Source organism: Natator depressus, chromosome 26 (assembly GCF_965152275.1).
Source record: "Natator depressus isolate rNatDep1 chromosome 26, rNatDep2.hap1, whole genome shotgun sequence".
In the NCBI taxonomy this organism is placed as follows: domain Eukaryota; kingdom Metazoa; phylum Chordata; order Testudines; family Cheloniidae; genus Natator; species Natator depressus.
In genome coordinates, this window is record NC_134259.1 from 15,670,286 (window position 1) to 15,689,511 (window position 19,226).

At 48.0% G+C, this 19,226-nt stretch overlaps 1 protein-coding gene across 2 annotated transcripts in view; it reads right to left on the bottom strand.

The window, feature by feature from the left end:
- The window catches only part of CKAP2L (cytoskeleton associated protein 2 like), a 41,162-nt gene extending 35,275 nt beyond the window's left edge, over positions 1-5,887 (bottom strand). The window contains exon 1 of one of the 2 annotated variants that reach the window (XM_074939993.1): positions 5,800-5,887. In XM_074939993.1, coding sequence (XP_074796094.1) covers positions 5,800-5,830 — 31 coding nt within the window. In that variant the 5' untranslated portion in view covers positions 5,831-5,887. The remainder of the gene's footprint in view (positions 1-5,799) is intronic. The other variant, XM_074939994.1, reaches the window with a different exon arrangement.
- Positions 5,888-19,226: the final 13,339 nt, after the last annotated feature.

Consider the following 19,226-nt stretch of genomic DNA (forward strand, 5'->3'; position numbering starts at 1 on the left):
ACACCCCCGCCCTTGACCACCACCCCCAACTCCCCTGCCCTCTATCCAACCCCCCGGCTCCCTTACCGTGCTGCCTGGAGCACCGGGTCAGGCCGCGGCTCTGCAACTGCACTTCCCGGCAACCCAGAGCGCAAAGCTGAGGGGGAGGGCGAACAGTGGGGGAGGGCCCGGGGGCTAGCCTCCAGGGCCAGGAGCTCAGGGGGCCGGGAAGGAGGGTCCTGCAGGCCAGATGTGGCCCACGGGCCGTAGTCTGCCCACCTCTGCCTTAGGTGCTTCTCACCACAGGCTGGCTGGTTGCCCTTCAGCCAGGCTCTCCCCTTTGATCAGTGCTTTAGTCACTTTGTGTGGTGTCTGTAGATGTAGGTGGAAGAGAGAGGAAGCATGGCAAACATCTCTCCCTTTTATCATGTTCTTTCTTCCCTCTTGGCTTTGCCCCCACCCTTCAGAGTCAGATGAGCATTACCTCATCACAGTCCCAAACTGACCAAAAGAAGGGGGTGTGTGACTCACTTGAGAGTCCAACAGATCCTTTGTTGCTGCAAAGGACGCTGGCCTAGGGCTCCTGTGAGGCTGGACTGGGTTTGTCCCATCCATGCCCTGATGAGGTGTGAACTGCCTCTTTGCTCTTGGAGAGTTTTTGCCTGGGCTTATTTTAAGCCATGAAGACACATTTTCAGCCTCCTAACTATATACATGAAATTATAACCTATAACATTACTATAACATTGCTGTAACAACAATTATGGTAACATTACTATAACAACAATGCTCAGTGCATCATGAGCCTTCTGAAGACACCCGACATGACACACTTTGCACTAGATACCACACAATCATTTTACAAGGATGAACATGGGGTTGCTGGGTGTTCCCCCCCGAGGTACAGAGCATCACAGTGAGTCTTGCCTAAAATTTCTTCTCCCTCAGTTATTTAATTTTCATCTTCTTAAGTCATAAGTCACTAGTTCTCTACTCAGAGTCCTCTACTAAAAATGGGCTAGACAAGACCGGATGTCTAATATTAAAAAGACAACCAGAAAAAATATAAAACTCCTAACCTTTATTTATGCAAACTAACCAAGAAGAGCACAATTTTCTCTTCTTTGTAGGCTAACGCTTAATTTCAAACTCTTTAGACAAACCTCAGTGATGTTAGGCAACAGTTAAAATTCAGTTAGTCATGAGACAGAAACCCACGTAACTAACAAGCAGAAACTCCGGAAGCCCAAGGACACTGACAACTGTAAACACTTGATAAACTTATACGGTCAAATGTCCGCCTGGTAACTCAGCTCTTAGAACAGAACAAACCCTCCCTTCACAGCCCTCCGGATATCTGTAAACACTCACCCCCACCCCACCCCTTTGCCTTAAGGTAGTCATGAATAAGTGATGTAATCAAAACAGTTTGATGCGTATGTTCTGTTCCTGTCACTGTCATGTTAAGTGCATTCTCTGTCTCTGAAACAATGTTTGTCTCTGTAAGAACAAAATAAATGCAAATGAAGTGATAAAAGAAAGGTATATAATTGGTCACTGTAACCCCACACCTTTGAAGCTGTTTACCAGTCTTCCTGGTACCATGAATAAATCCTCCTTCCATAGGCGCCAACTCCATGGGTGCTCCAGAGCTGGAGCACCCACGGGGAAAAATTGGTGACTGCTCTGCACCCACTGGCAGCTCCCCGCCCCCCAGCTCACCTCCGCCTCCTCCCCTGAGCGCGCCGCCGCGTCCTGCTTCTCCCCCTGGCTCCCAGCGCTTGCATGGCGAAACAGCTGTTTTGCGGCGGCAAGCACTGGGAGGGAGGGGGGAGGAGGGGGAACGTGGCATGCTCAGGAGAGGAGGCGAGGCCAGGGATTTGGGGAGGGGTCCAATAGGGGCATGGAGGAGGCAGAGTTGGGGCGGGGACTTTGGGGAAGGAGTTGGAATGAGGGCGAGGCAGGGGTGGAGTTGGGGCAGGGGGGCACAAGCACCCACCAGTGCCAGGAAAAGTTGGCGCCTGTGCCTCCTTCAGTATTGTCTGTGCCTGCCCAATTCTTGGGGAAAAGAATCTCTTTGCTTAACAGATTGGTGCAGCGAGTAGGGTGTGATTGGGAATCCTCGGAGAGTTTCTCACAACCAGGGATAGAGGTGAGTACTCTTTTACTAGCGTGCACCTTGGTTTGGGACTCCCTGAAACACCCCTTCACCCCCCTTCTTAATACAAACCCATATAGGACGCACAGACAAGAGGACTGAACAGGACTGTGTTTGTGGCCAAGGTTTTTGGGGTGCAGAGATTGCTGGAGGCGAAGGCTGCAGTGCCAAGGTTTTTGAGGTGCAGGGATCGCTGGAGGTGAAGGCTGCATCGCCAGGTACTGAACACCAGAGTGCGTGCTGCAGTAGACCGAGTACAAGGGTATGCTTAGTCGGTTTCCCCTGAAGCGCAGCTGGGATACGATGTTGTATGAGTTGCCCCAGAATGTGTCAACTATATCCTCTATGGGAGGGGGACTTGTTGTCATGCCCCAGGGTGCACCAATGATACCCTCTACAGGAGGGAAACTCATTGACTGGCCCCAGGGAACATCAATGACGCCCTCTACAAGAGGGAGACTCATTGATTTTATAAAAGGAAAACATGAAAAGGTTAAAAAGTTGATGGCAAAAGATGGATGGAATGAGGGTAGGAGTACAATGGATAGCGTGTTGTAGTGGTCTGGTCAGATGAAAAGAAGATTAGAGAAGGGGATTATAATACTATACTGTGAATATGAAAGGAAATTATGGGAATTAGAAATGCTCCAAAAGACTCTTACATCAGAGCTGAAGCAAAAGACAGATTTAAACCACATATTAAGTAAGCTTCAAGCAGAAAACAATACTCTGAAAGCAAAAATAAAAGAAACCAGCTCCTCTTCACGCCGTACTGCTGCTAGCATACAACAGAAGGGTAGAATCATAGAATATCAGGGTTGGAAGGGACCCCAGAAGGTCATCTAGTCCAACCCCCTGCTCGAAGCAGGACCAAATTTTACTGACCCTGATTCAAGCAGCGATACTGAAAAAGACCAAAACGAAATTAATTGGAAACACCTTGAAAAACAAATCCAAGACTGGAACCTGGCACACATGGGGAAAAACTGGGATAATTGGCCTCCTCCCTCTCCTCCTCCTCACCCAGACTTAAGTGCCAGCACTCCCCTGGCCCCTCTCCAAGTAACCACACCATGGTCAGGGCCAGCAGATAACAGAGTGGCTCATAATACTTATAATTACACTCCTCTCCGCACAGAAGAAATGAAAGGCTTACTGAAAAATCTCCCTGATTTAAAGTCCAAAGATCCAAATTTTTGAAAAAAATAAGTCAGATGGTTACCACCTATATATTACATCCCAGGGATCTTCATATCCTAACTAAGGCTAAATGCCTCGACCTTTCATGGGTCAAGAGCCTCTCAGAAGAGCACCGGAATGGCACTTGGGCCTCTGTCAAATTTAAATCAGAAAATGATATGATTCATGCCCGCACTGATTTTAAGGAAGCCATCCAAAACACCTTGGGGAACAGAGCCAGTAATTGGGGACTAATAGTGGGATGCGTACAAGACAAGGATGAACCTGCTGCTCAATATTGTGAGCCAAAATGGGAAATGTATTCAAGTAATGCAGGCATTGCCAATCCAAAGAAAACTGATCAGGTGTTTCTAAAAATGCTAAAGGAAGGTTTTAACTCCCACCTGCAAATAGCCCTTAATTTGGGAGTGAATCCAGGCTCTGATTATGAATCCATCTATATATGGGCCTCTGAATGTGAAGCCAGACAAGCTAAAGATATAAAAAGCCAGGCTACTCAGACATTCATTGCCAATTTTCAGGCCTTCAATCACCTTCATTTCAATTTGGGTGAATTCAATATCCTGGACCTAGAGTAAGAACATGAGTCACAGCTGAGTCAAGAGCAGTCACATCCCCATCAATGGGCAGTACAGAAGGCTCAGGCAGCTGGAATATGGAGCCTTTTATATAGCACTCAATGTAACCAGGTGCTATGTACAACCACTGCATTTGTGGTAACAGCAAAAAATAATGTAACCTGTTATAACTGTGGGTGTCTCGGACATACCCAAAAGAACTGCAGGTGCAAGGCCCAAAAGCCTAGTCAGGGACAGAATCATGGCCAGTTGAATCCCTATAGTACCTCACTGCCCTTTCAATCTGGTCCTGGTCCCGACCCCACCGCCCCCCCTACCTTGCAATGTTTTGTATGGGGGGAGACCGGACATTGGGCAGCTGGATGCCCAAGCCGAGTAGCCTCGGGCAACCAGCCCCAAGTGATATCTCAACCAGCTGCCAACCCTAACCCAGCTGAATCCCTGCAGTACCTCACTAGTGTAGACCAGCCCAAAGATGTCTGTCATTGAAGTATATAGCTATTTCCATTTTATTATTTGCATTACCATAGTGCCTAGGAACCCCCAGTATACTGTTGTGCCAAATGCTGTGCAAATAGAACTAAAAGATAATCCCTGACCCAAAGAGTTTACAACCTACTATAAGACTAGAGACAACAGACCATACAGACAGACAGATGGGGCAAAACATAAGGAAACAGAGACACCCTTAATTTGAGTCCCATAAAATAAAGAGGCAACATCATTCTGGAGAGAATGCCCTAGTGCAGCAGTTTGGGTGCCTGACTGTGAATATAGGGGAAGGTATTAGTCCAGTACGGCACACACAAATGCGTTTATTGACCAAAAACGTAAAAGAAAAGAAGAACAACACAACAGTTCAGTGTTCAGGCGTTTAGCATAAAGGGAATTCAAGGTGGAAACAGAATGAGGCATTAGACTAGAGCAGTGGTTCATTAGACTAGTACCAGGTGTACCCATGGGAATACATTGAGGTCTTCTAGGGAGTACATCAACTCATCTAGATATTAGCCTAGTTTTACAACAGGCTACATAAAAAACACTAGCAAAGTCAGTACAAATTAGGGATGTAAGTAGCATGTAAAAACAGTAACCATGTAACCGATTAAAATTCTATCGGTTACATGATTAAACGTTTACCTGGGAAACTAGGGGTCCCAGTCACTGGCCCCCCGCCCAGGGTCCCGCAGCCCAGAGAGACCCCAGGCACGCAGGGACGCCAGGCAGCAGCAGGTCCGGCAGCCCAGAGGGACCCTGGGCACCTGCGGCCAGCAGCCCCAAGCTACCTGGCCAGAGTTTAACCATTAACAGAAACCAGTAAGCATCAAGCTTATCAGTTAACCTCTTACATCCCGAGTACAAACTAAAATTTCATATCGACAAGGAAATATTTATTTTGCTCTATATACCACACACTGAGATGTAAGTACAATATTTATATGCCAGTTGGTTTTATACTTCTGTGGTAAAGTGAGAGAGTCAGCAAGCGTTCCGTAACAGCGGGACTGTGACACCTTCACGTTTTTGGGCGGGATTTTGGAAACAAGCCGTTTCTAAGGGAGCCAAGGGGGGACGCAAGACAAGCGGGGCACAGGAACGTGCTGCAGCGGCTCCCATACACGCCACGAGAAGCACGGCTGCCCCACCAGCCCCTGACCCGCCGCCGCTCCCGCCCGGCAGCGCCCCGGGGCCCGCACGCAGCCCGGCCTCGCCCAGAAGCTGGGGGCGGGCGCCCCGCAGCCCGGCGACCAGAGATGGGGCCGCCCGCGCCGCGCAGGCCCCGAGGGAGGAGGCGCCCCTCCCTGCCGGGCCCCCGCACCTCAGCCCGGAGCGCGCGCTCTCCCTCTCCCTCTCCCAGCCCCAGCCCTCCCACCCCGCACTCACCCTGGGCGGCCGTGGCCCTCGCCCGCCCCATGGCGCCCCCGAGCTCTCCGCCGCAGCCCGGCAAGGCGCCCCTGCCCGCCTGCCCGCCCCGCCCTTCCCTTCCCTTCTCGCGGCCGACCGTTCCTGCGCGCTCATTGGCCAGCGCCGCGTTCGAAGCAGCCAATAGGAGAGAAGACGAGCTTGAGGCCGTCCGCGGTGTTAGCGATTAGTTTACGAGGCGGGGCGAGCGGGACCGCGGGATGTCAATCATGGGGTGCGCGCTCCGTTCCCGCCTCTTTTCTGAGGGGGCAGGGAGAAAGGCATCTCCCCGGCTGAAGTGGGGCGGGGCTGGCTGTAGGACGGCAGGCCAGGCTTGGGATCAGGGCGCTCGGCGCTGTACACTGCACCCAAGGCACTGTCTCACTGCTGCGGGTGCCAACTTTCTGATGAGGACTAACAGATATATTTAGTCTTTAAAGTGCTACCAGACTCCTCATTGTTTTTGTGGATACAGACTAACGGATACCCCTCTGATACTTGGCAACTTTCTAATGGTACAAAACCAAACCATTGGTTAGGGGTGGAATAGCTCAGTGGTTTGAGCATTGGCCTGATAAACCTAGGGTTGTGCGTTCAATCCTTGAGGGGGCCATTTAGGGATCTGGGGCAAAAATTGGGGATTGGTCCTGCTTTGAGCAGGGGGTTGGACTAGATGACCTCCTGAGGTCCCTTCCAACCCTGACATTCTAGGATTCTATAACATTCCTGCCCTGCCGCTGCTTGCTCCATCCTCCCTCACTTGCTGTCCCCCCACCCTCACTCACTTTCACAGGGCTGGGGTGCGGGAGGGAGTGTGGGCTATGGATGGGGGTGAGGCTGGGGATGAGGAGTTTGAGGTGTAGGGGGGGCTCTGGGGTGGGGCAGAGGGTTGGGGTGTGGGAGGGTGAGGGCTCCATTTGGGGGTGCAGGCTCTGGGGTGGGGCCAGGGATCATAGAAGATTAGGGTTGGAAGAGACCGCAGGAGGTTAGCTAGTCCAACCCCCTGCTCAAAGCAGGACCAACACCAACTAAATCATCCCAGCCAGGGCTTTGTCAAGCCTGACCTTAAAAACCTTTAAGGATGGACCTTCCACCACCTCCAGTGCTTCACACACTCCTAGTGAAATAGTGTTTCCTAATATCCAACCTAGACCTCCCCCACTGCAACTTGAGACCATTGCTTCTTGTTCTAGCATCTGCCACCACTGAGAAGAGCCGAGCTCCATCCTCTTTGGAACCCCCCTTCAGCGAGTTGAAGACTCCTATCACTCTTCTCTTCTGCAGATTAAACAAACCCAGTTCCCTCAGCCTCTTCTCATAAGTTATGAGCCACAGCTCCTTGATCATTTTTGTTGCCCTCCATTGAACTCTCTCCAATTTGTCCACATCCTTTCTGTAGTAGGGGCCCCAAAACTGGATGCAATACTCCAGATGTGGCCTCACCAGTGCCAAATAGAGGGAAATAATCACTTCTGTTGGGGACACTGGGGCATGGCCACTAGGTAAATCGAGGGGATGGAAGACCACGAGTGTCGATGAAGCCCCCTCGCACTAGTCCCAAGTGTCCTTGGCGCCCCCCCCTCCGGAGGCACTCGCAGCAGTTATGCTGAGGATCTGCAACAATATGTTGCAAAGTCAGACTGCCTGAAACTAAACAAGGCCAAACAAGGCAGATATGGAAGAACAATGCTGAATAAAGCAGCTTTACGTATGGTTTAACAGATGGTACAGAGAACAAGGGAACTAGCTGGGAACTGGATTGGCTCGCTATATGGATACTTAGGGCAGCTTGCTATTGGATAAGTATGCTGAAGAAAGGATGTATAAAAGCCTGTGTAACTTCCTGCTCTGTGTGCAGGATTTGAGATTCTATTCTCCCTGTACCTTTCTTTGCAGCTGCAAATAAACTTTTCTGCTTCTCCACCCCGTTGTGATGATTGGGTGACGCACACCGGGCAACGAACCTTGCTGTTGTTCGCCTCTGGCACTGGGTGCCGGCAACACTTGCCTTGATCTGCTGGCAATGCTCCTACTAATGCAGCCCAATATGTCGTTAGCCTTTTGGCAACAAAGGCCCACTGCTGACTCATATCCAGCTTCTCGTTCACTGTAATCCCCAGGTCCTTTTCTGAAGAACTGCTGCTTAGCCAGTTGGTCTCCAGCCTGTAGTGGTGCATGGGATTCTTCTATCCTAAGTGCAGGACTCTGTACTTGTCCTTGTTGAACCTCATCAGATTTCTTTTGACCCAGTCCTCCAGTTTGTCTAGGTCACTCTGGACCCTATCCCTACCCTCCAGCATATCTACTTCTCCCCACAGTTTAGTGTCATTGCGAACTTGCTGAGGGTGCAATCTATCCCATCATCCAGATCATTAATAAAAATGTTGGGAAAAAACCGGCCCCAGGACCGACCCCTAGGGCACTCCACTTGATTAGGGGTTACAGTGGATGAGAAGCTGGATATGAGTCAACAGTGTGCCCTTGTTGCCAAGAAGGCCAATGGCATTTTGGGATGTATATGTAGGGGCATTGCCAGCAGATCGAGGGACATGATCGTTCCCCTCTATTCGACATTGGTGAGGCCTCATCTGGAGTACTGTGTCCAGTTTTGGGCCCCACACTACAAGAAGGATGTGGAAAAATTGGAAAGAGTCCAGCGGAGGGCAACAAAAATGATTAGGGGACTGGAACACATGAGTTATGAGGAGAGGCTGAGGGAACTGGGATTGTTTAGTCTGCGGAAGAGAAGAGTGAGGGGGGATTTGATAGCTGCTTTCAAATACCTGAAAGGGGGTTCCAAAGAGGATGGATCTAGACTGTTCTCAGTGGTAGCTGATGACAGAACAAGGAGTAATGGTCTCAAGTTGCAGTGGGGGAGGTTTAGGTTGGATATTAGGAGAAACTTTTTCGCTAGGAGGGTGGTGAAACACTGGAATGCGTTACCTAGGGAGGTGGTGGAATCTCCTTCCTTAGATATTTTTAAGGTCAGGCTTGACAAAGCCCTGGCTGGGATACTTTAGTTGGGGTTTGGTCCTGCTCTGAGCAGGGGATTGGACTAGATGACCTCCTGAGGTCCCTTCCAACCCTGATATTCTATGATTCTATGATTCTATGATACTAGCTGCCAAATAGACATCAAGCCATTGATCACTACCCGTTGAGCCCAAAAATCTAGCCAGCTTTCTATCCACCTTATAGTCCATTCATCCAGTCCATACGTCTTTAACTTGCTGGCAAGAATACTGTGGAGACCGTATCAAAAGCTTTGCTAAAGTCAAGATATATCACGTCCACCACTTTTCCCATGTCCACAGAGCCAGTTATTTCATCATAGAAGGCAATTAGGTTGGTCAGGCATGAGAAGAATAGACAGGCCTGTAACCAGAGCTGATCCAGAGAATAGAAGGGTGTGCTGTCTTCCAGGTGCTAAGATACGGGATGTAGACCTGAGGTTAAAAAGGATCCTAAAGGGAGTGGGAAAGAATCCCCTAATTATCCTTCATGTGGGAACAAATGATATGGCTAGATTCTTGCTGGAAAGTATTAAGGGAGACTATGCTAGGCTGGGGAAGATGCTTAAGGAAATCGAGGCTCAGGTGATCTTTAGTGGGATTCTGCCTGTTCCTAGAGAAGGGCAACAAAGGTGTGACAAGATTATGACTATCAACAGATGGCTCAGGCAGTGGTGCTATAAGGAGGGCTTTGGGATGTATGGCCACTGGGAGGCATTCATGGACAGAGGACAGTTCTCTCGGGATGGACTTCATCTGAGTAGGGAAGGAAATAGACTTCTAGGAAGGAGGCTGGCACAACTGATTAAGAGAGCTTTAAACTAGGAATCTGGGGGAGATGGTTGGGAGATGTCCAGGTAATCTCCATGCCGGATTTTAGCATTGAGAGGGAAGAAAACGAAGTAAGAAAGGATACAGCCGTGGGTAGGAGAATGGATATAAGGAGGAAGGGCAGTGTGGATACCAGTCTAATAGGTCATACTGGCTGTTCTATGACCGGTGGTACAGAATGTGAGCGAGGCCAAACAGCAAAAATTAAGATGTTTGTACATCAATGCGAGGAGCCTAGGTAACAAAATAGAGGAACTAGAGCTACTGGTGCAGGAAGTGAAATCAGATATTATAGGGATAACAGAAACATGGTGGAATAGTCGTCATGACTGGACTACGGGTATTGAAAGGTATGTGCTGTTTAGGAAAGACAGAAATAAAGGTAAAGGTGGTGGAGTAGCATTGTCTATCAATGATGAGGTAGAATGTAAAGAAATAAGAAGCGATGAAATGGATAAGACAGAGTCCGTCTGGGCAAAAATTACATTGGGGAAGAAAACTACTAGAGCCTTCCCTGGGATAGTGCTTGGGGTGTGCTATAGACTGCCGGGATCTAATTTGGATATGGATAGAGCCCTCTTTAATGTTTTTAATGAAGTAAATACTAATGAAAACTGCATGATCATGGAAGACTTTAACTTCCCAGATATAGACTGGAGGATGAGTGCTAGTAATAATAATAGGGCTCAGATTTTCCTAGATGTGATAGCTGATGGATTCCTTCATCAAGTAGTTGCTGAACCGACTAGAGGGGATGCCATTTTAGATTTGGTTTTGGTGAGTAGGGAGGACCTCATAGAAGAAATGGTTGTAGGGGACAATCCTGGTTCAAGTGATCATAGAATCATAGAATCATAGAATCATAGAATATCAGGGTTGGAAGGGACCCCAGAAGGTCATCTAGTCCAACCCCCTGCTCGAAGCAGGACCAATTCCCAGTTAAATCATCCCAGCCAGGGCTTTGTCAAGCCTGACCTTAAAAACCTCTAAGGAAGGAGATTCTACCACCTCCCTAGGTAACGCATTCCAGTGTTTCACCACCCTCTTAGTGAAAAAGTTTTTCCTAATATCCAATCTAAACCTCCCCCATTGCAACTTGAGACCATTACTCCTCGTTCTGTCATCTGCTACCATTGAGAACAGTCTAGAGCCATCCTCTTTGGAACCCCCTTTCAGGTAGTTGAAAGCAGCTATCAAATCCCCCCTCATTCTTCTCTTCTGCAGACTAAACAATCCCAGCTCCCTCAGCCTCTCCTCATAAGTCATGTGCTCTAGACCCCTAATCATTTTTGTTGCCCTTCGCTGGACTCTCTCCAATTTATCCACATCCTTCTTGTAGTGTGGGGCCCAAAACTGGACACAGTACTCCAGATGAGGCCTCACCAGTGTCGAATAGAGGGGAACGATCACGTCCCTCGATCTGCTCGCTATGCCCCTACTTATACATCCCAAAATGCCATTGGCCTTCTTGGCAACAAGGGCACACTGCTGACTCATATCCAGCTTCTCGTCCACTGTCACCCCTAGGTCCTTTTCTGCAGAACTGCTGCCTAGCCATTCGGTCCCTAGTCTGTAGCGATGCATTGGATTCTTCCATCCTAAGTGCAGGACCCTGCACTTATCCTTATTGAACCTCATCAGATTTCTTTTGGCCCAATCCTCCAATTTGTCTAGGTCCTTCTGTATCCTATCCCTCCCCTCCAGCGTATCTACCACTCCTCCCAGTTTAGTATCATCCGCAAATTTGCTGAGAGTGCAATCTACACCATCCTCCAGATCATTTATGATCACTACCCGTTGAGCCCGACAATCTAGCCAGCTTTCTACCCACCTTATAGTGCATTCATCCAGCCCATACTTCCTTAACTTGCTGACAAGAATACTGTGGGAGACCGTGTCAAAAGCTTTGCTAAAGTCAAGAAACAATACATCCACTGCTTTCCCTTCATCCACAGAACCAGTAATCTCATCATAAAAGGCGATTAGATTAGTCAGGCATGACCTTCCCTTGGTGAATCCATGCTGACTGTTCCTGATCACTTTCCTCTCATGTAAGTGCTTCAGGATTGATTCTTTGAGGACCTGCTCCATGATTTTTCCAGGGACTGAGGTGAGGCTGACTGGCCTGTAGTTCCCAGGATCCTCCTTCTTCCCTTTTTTAAAGATTGGCACTACATTAGCCTTTTTCCAGTCATCCGGGACTTCCCCCGTTCGCCACGAGTTTTCAAAGATAATGGCCAAGGGCTCTGCAATCACAGCCGCCAATTCCTTTAGCACTCTCGGATGCAACTCGTCCGGCCCCATGGACTTGTGCACGTCCAGCTTTTCTAAATAGTCCCTAACCACCTCTATCTCCACAGAGGGCTGGCCATCTCTTCCCCATTCTGTGATGCCCAGCGCAGCAGTCTGGGAGCTGACCTTGTTAGTGAAAACAGAGGCAAAAAAAGCATTGAGTACATTAGCTTTTTCCACATCCTCTGTCACTAGGTTGCCTCCCTCATTCAGTAAGGGGCCCACACTTTCCTTGGCTTTCTTCTTGTTGCCAACATACCTGAAGAAACCCTTCTTGTTACTCTTGACATCTCTTGCTAGCTGCAGTTCCAGGTGCGATTTGGCCCTCCTGATATCTTTCCTACATGCCCGAGCAATATTTTTATACTCTTCCCTGGTCATATGTCCAACCTTCCACTTCTTGTAAGCTTCTTTTTTATGTTTAAGATCCGCTAGGATTTCACCGTTAAGCCAAGCTGGTCGCCTGCCATATTTACTATTCTTTCGACTCATCGGGATAGTTTGTCCCTGTAACCTCAACAGGGATTCCTTGAAATACAGCCAGCTCTCCTGGACTCCCTTCCCCTTCATGTTAGTCCCCCAGGGGATCCTGGCCATCTGTTCCCTGAGGGAGTCGAAGTCTGCTTTCCTGAAGTCCAGGGTCCGTATCCTGCTGCTTACCTTTCTTCCCTGCGTCAGGATCCTGAACTCAACCAACTCATGGTCACTGCCTCCCAGATTCCCATCCACTTTTGCTTCCCCCACTAATTCTACCCGGTTTGTGAGCAGCAGGTCAAGAAAAGCGCCCCCCCTAGTTGGCTCCCCTAGCACTTGCGCCAGGAAATTGTCCCCTACGCTTTCCAAAAACTTCCTGGATTGTCTATGCACCGCTGTATTGCTCTCCCAGCAGATATCAGGAAAATTAAAGTCACCCATGAGAATCAGGGCATGCGATCTAGTAGCTTCCGTGAGTTGCCGGAAGAAAGCCTCATCCACCTCATCCCCCTGGTCCGGTGGTCTATAGCAGACTCCCACCACTACATCACTCTTGTTGCACACACTTCTAAACTTAATCCAGAGACACTCAGGTTTTTCCACAGTTTCGTACCGGAGCTCTGAGCAGTCATACTGCTCCCTTACATACAGTGCTACTCCCCCACCTTTTCTGCCCTGCCTGTCCTTCCTGAACAGTTTATAACCATCCATGACTATACTCCAGTCATGTGAGTTATCCCACCAAGTCTCTGTTATTCCAATCACGTCATAACTCCTTGACATCACCAGGACCTCCAGTTCTCCCTGCTTGTTTCCAAGGCTTTGTGCATTTGTATATAAGCACTTGAGATAACCTGTTGATCGCCCCTCATTCCCAGTATGAGGCAGGAGCCCTCCCCTCACAGACATTCCTGCCTGTGCTTCCTCCCGGTATCCCGCTTTCCCACTTACCTCAGGGCTTTGGTCTCCTTCCCCCGGTGAACCTAGTTTAAAGCCCTCCTCACTAGGTTAGCCAGCCTGCTGGCAAAGATGCTCTTCCCTCTCTTCGTAAGATGGAGCCTGTCTCTGCCCAGCACTCCTCCTTCATGGAACACCATCCCATGGTCAAAGAATCCAAAGCCTTCTCTCCGACACCACCTGCGTAGCCATTCGTTGACTTCCACGATTCGACGGTCCCTACCCAGGCCTTTTCCTTCCACGGGGAGGATGGACGAGAACACCACTTGCACCTCCAACTCCTTTATCCTTCTTCCCAGAGCCACGTAGTCCGCAGTGATCCGCTCAAGGTCATTCTTGGCAGTATCATTGGTGCCCACGTGGAGAAGCAGGAAGGGGTAGCGATCCGAGGGCTTGATGAGTCTCGGCAGTCTCTCCGTCACATCGCGAATCTTAGCCCCTGGCAAGCAGCAGACTTCTCGGTTTTCCCGGTCAGGGCGGCAGATAGATGACTCAGTCCCCCGGAGGAGAGAGTCCCCGTCCACCACCACCCGCCTTCTCCTCTTGGAAGTGGTGGTCGTGGAACCCCCAACCTCAGGACATAGCATCTCATGCCTTCCAACCAGCGGAGTCTCCTTCTGCTTTCTCCCCCCAGACATATCATCTGGTCCACTCTCCGCAATGGTACCTGTGGAGAGAACATGAAAGCGGTTGGTTACCTGTGTCTGTGTTACTGGAACCCGGACATTCCGCTTACCTCTTCTGGAGGTCACATGTTGCCAAGCTTCTTCACTGGCCTCTTGGCTCCTCTGTGCAACCTGCTCTATATCTTTAGAGCTTTGTGCCCCTAGAAGCCTATCCTGAGTTTTGTCCAGAAAATCCTCAGTTTCTCGTATACAACACAGGGTCGTTATCTGTTGCTCCAGACCTTCAATCTTCTCTTCCAATATGGAGACCAGCTTGCACTTTGTACAGACAAAGCCGCTTCTGTCCTGTGGAAGAAAGACAAACATGGCACATCCAGTGCAGGTCACAACAGCTGAACCCCCCCCTTCCATATCACCTACCTACTATGAGCTTCCTCAGAGACGTTTGCAAGATGTAAGCCTTCCTGGGCTCACTCCAGGCGAACTCCCAGGCAAACTCCTGCTGTGAGCTGCTCTGCTGTCCCCGCTGCTCAGCTGGTTCGCTGCCGCTCAGCTGGTTCGCGAGGCTCTGGCTATTTTTAAACAGCCAGGCTTCCCTGACGCAAACAGACAGACACCCTAATGCCCGCCCCCTGCAGGCGTCAGGGTGTCATGAGCTAATTCAGTTCAAACAGAACGGAAGGATCAACAAAAATAAATCTGCAACTAGGGTGTTTGATTTCAAAAGGGCTGACTTTCAAAAATTAAGGAAATTAGTAAGGGAAGTGGATTGGACTGAAGAACTTGTGGATCTAAAGGCAAAGGAGGCCTGGGATTACTTTAAGTCAAAGCTGCAGAAGCTATCAGAAGCCTGCATCCCAAGAAAGGGGAAAAAATTCATAGGCAGGAGTTGTAGACCAAGCTGGATGAGCAAGCATCTCAGAGAGGTGATTAAGAAAAAGCAGAAAGCATATAGGGAGTGGAAGATGGGAGGGATCAGCAAGCAAAGCTACCTTATTGAGGTCAGAACATGTAGGGACAAAGTGAGACAGGCTAAAAGTCAAGTAGAGTTGGACCTTGCAAAGCGAATTAAAACCAATAGTAAACGGTGCTATAGCCATATAAATAAGAAGAAAACAAAGAAAGAAGAAGTGGGACCGCTAAACACTGAGGATGGAGTGGAGGTTAAGGATAATCTAGGCATGGCCCAATATCTAAACAAATGCTTTGCCTCAGTCTTTAATAAGGCTAATGAGGATCTTAGGGATAATGGTAGCATGACAAATGGGAATGAGGATATGGAGGTAGATATTACCATATCTGAGGTAGAAGCAAAACTCAAACAGCTTAATGGGACTAAATCGGGGGGGCCCAGATAATCTTCATCCAAGAATATTAAAGGAATTGGCACATGAAATTGCAAGCCCATAAGCAAGAATTTTTAATGAATCTGTAAATTCAGGGGTTGTACCATATGATTGGAGAATTACTAACATAGTTCCTATTTTTAAGAAAGGAAAAAAATGTGATCCAGGTAACTACAGGCCTGTTAGTTTGACATCTGTAGTATGCAAGGTTTTGGAACAAATTTTGAAGGAGAAAGTAGTTAAGGACATTGAGGTCAATGGTAATTGGGACAAAATACAACATGGTTTTACTAAAGGTAGATCGTGCGAAACCAACCTGATCTCCTTCTTTGAGAAAGTAACAGATTTTTTAGACAAAGGAAATGCAGTGGATCTAATTTACCTAGATTTCAGTAAGGTGTTTGATACAGTGCCAGTTGGGGAATTATTAGTTAAATTGGAAAAGATGGGGATCAATATGAAAATTGAAAGCTGGATAAGGAAATGGTTAACAGGGAGACTACAGCGGGTCATACTGGAAGGTGAACTGTCAGGCTGGAGGGAGGTTACCAGTGGAGTTCCTCAGGGATCAGTTTTGGGACCAATCTTATTTAATCTTTTTATTACTGACCTTGGCACAAAAAGTGGGAGTGTGCTAATAAAGTTTGCGGATGATACAAAGCTGGGAGGTATTGCCAATTTAGAGAGAGACCGGGATATCATACAGGAAGATCTGGATGACCTTGTAAACTGGAGTAATAGTAATAGGATGAAATTTAATAGTGAGAAGTGTAAGATCATGCATTTAGGGATTAATAACAAGAATTTTAGTTATAAGCTGGGGACGCATCAATTAGAAGTAACGGAGGAGGAGAAGGACCTTGGAGTATTGGTTGATCATAAGATGACTATGAGCTGCCAATGTGATATGGCCATGAAAAAAGCTAATGCGGTCTTGGGATGCATCAGGCAAGGTATTTCCAGTAGAGATAAGGAGGTTTTAGTACCGTTATACAAGACACTGTTGAGACCTCACCTGGAACACTGTGTGCAGTTCTGGTCTCCCATGTTTAAGAAGGATAAATGCAAACTGGAACAGGTACAGAGAAGGGCTACTAGGATGATCCGAGGAATGGAAAACCTGTCTTATGAAAGGAGACTCAAGGAGCTTGGCTTGTTTAGCCTAACCAAAAGAAGGTTGAGGGGAGATATGATTGCTCTCTATAAATATATCAGAGGGATAAATACCGGAGAGGGAGAGGAATTATTTAAGCTCAGTACCAATGTGGACACAAGAACAAATGGATATAAACTGGTCATCGGGAAGTTTAGACTTGAAATTAGATGAAGGTTTCTAATCATCAGAGGAGTGAAGTTTTGGAATAGCCTTCCAAGGGAAGCAGTGGGGGCAAAAGACTTATCTGGCTTTAAGATTAAACTTGATACATTTATGGAGGTATGATGGGATAACATGATTTTGGCAATTAATTGATCTTTAAATATTCATGGTAAATAGGCCCAGTGGCCTGTGATGGGATGTTAGATGGGGTGGGATCTGAGTTACTACAGAGAATGCTTTGCTGGGTATCTGGCTGGTGAATCTTGCCCATATGCTCAGGGTTCAGCTGATTGCCATATTTGGGGTCGGGAAGGAATTTTCCTCCAGGACAGATTGGAAGAGGCCCTGGAGGTTTTTCGCCTTCCTCTGTAGCATGGGGCACGGGTCACTTGCTGGAGGATTCACTGCTCCTTGAAGTCTTTAAACCACAATTTGAGGACTTCAATAGCTCAGACATAGGTGAGAGGTTTTTCGCAGGAGTGGGTGGGTGAAATTCTGTGGCCTGCGTTGTGCAGGAGGTCAGACTAGATGATCATAATGGTCCCTTCTGACCTTAATACCTATGAATCTATGACTTACCCTTGGTGAATCCATGTTGGCTGTTCCTGATCACCTTCCTCTCCTCCAAGTGCTTCAAAAGGGTTTCTTTGAGGACCTGCTCCATGATTTTTCCAGGCACTGAGGTGAGACTGACTGGTCTGTAGATCCCCAGGTTCTCCTTCTTCCCTTTTTTAAATATAGGCACTATATTTTCCTTTTTCCAATAGTCTGGGACCTCCCCTGATTGCCACGAGCTTTCAAAGATAATGGCCAGTGGCTCTGCAATCACATCAGCCAATTCCCTTAGGACCCTCTAATGCATTACATCTGGACCCATGGACTTTTGCATGTCCAGCTTTTCTAAATAGTCCTGATCCTGTTCTTCCACCACTGAGGGCTGCTCACCTCCTCCCCATACTGTGTTGCCCAGGACAGCAGTGTGGGAGCTGACCTTGTCTGTGAAGACCGAGGCAAAAAAAAGCATTGAGTACTTCACGCTTTTTCCACATCATCTGTCACTAGGTTGCCTCCCCCATTCATGAGGGGTTTGAGGTGAGGGGTTTGGGGTGCAGGAGGGGGCTCTATGGTGGGGCAGGGGGTTGGGGTGCAGTGGGATGAGGCTGCGGGTGCAGGCTCTGGGGTGGGTTTGGTGTTTAGATGCTGCTTGTAATTATTAGAACTGGGAGCACTGGCTGTTGGGAGTCTGAAAGCACAGGAAACAGGAAGGAGGGGGGGAAGTTGAGGAGGCAGAGTGAGAACTACCGAGGGCGCAGCAGTAGCTTGGTAAAGAGGTTTCCACTTTTAAAATAAAGTCCTGTTGAAGTTTGTTAGTACCTTGCCTGATTGCTACAACATTTTGGCAACGAGGATGGATCTTCTGCCTCTGAATCCACCTGGACCCTTTCTGCAAAGCCCACGTGAGCCTCCAATTGCTTTTACTGCCTGGATCCATATGTTTGAGACTTATCTGCTTGCAATCACTGCTACAGAGATTTCTGAAGTAAGAAAGTGTGCTCTGCTAATCCACTGCCTTGGAGCAGAAGGGCAGCGATATTTTACACTTTTCCCTTTGCAGATGATAAATATGAGTCTGCACTCACTGCATTAAAGAACTTTTTTGTGCCAAAAGTGAATGTAGTAGCTAATCGCTATAGATTTTGCCAGTGTGAGCAGAAAACAGGGGAGACTATAATGCAGTATATTGCTTCCCTGAGGAGTCTGATTGTAACTTGTGACTTTGGGAATATGGCAGATGAGATGATTAGAGACCAGCTCATTGAGAAAACAACCATGCTTCATGTAAGAGAACTCTTACTTCTAGAACCACAAAACACTAGAAAGAGCAATAACCACTGCTACTCAGATTGAGTCAGCTACAGCTGAAGCCAAAATAATGAGCATGGATACAGGAGGCACAGTCCAGGCTGTGACTCCTTTGCAGAAAAGTTCACTATCGCTGAAGACAAACAATTACAAGAGGAAAACTAATGGAAAACCACCGAATCAGCAAATTCAAAATACAGTAAAAGCATGTTTTCGCTGTGGATCTCCACGAGACCTTGCAAGCTACACAGGATGTCCAGCAAAAGTAGCTCAGTGCAATCATTGCAAAAAGATTGGGCGTTTTGCTAAAGTATATCGCAGTAGCCAGTTCAATCAACAGGTGTATGCAGTTACAACACCAGATGTTACTGTGCTGAGCGTGGACAAAATCACTACTGCACATATTCCAGAACAGATAAAGTGCACTGTAAACATTTCCGCCATACCCTCAGGCAAATCACACTCTATTCAGCTAATGTTGGACACTGGGTCAGCAGTATCTATACTACCTGGTTCCATCTATTTGCATTACTTTAAAGATGTGCCTCTTACTTAACCCAAACTTCACTTGGTGTGCTATTTGAAAAACCATGTTCCAGTACACGGTTGCCTGCCAGCAATAGTTACTTTTGGTGATTGCTGTGTAACTGCAGAGTTCTACATTGTCCACAAAGGCCCTCCTATCCTTGGC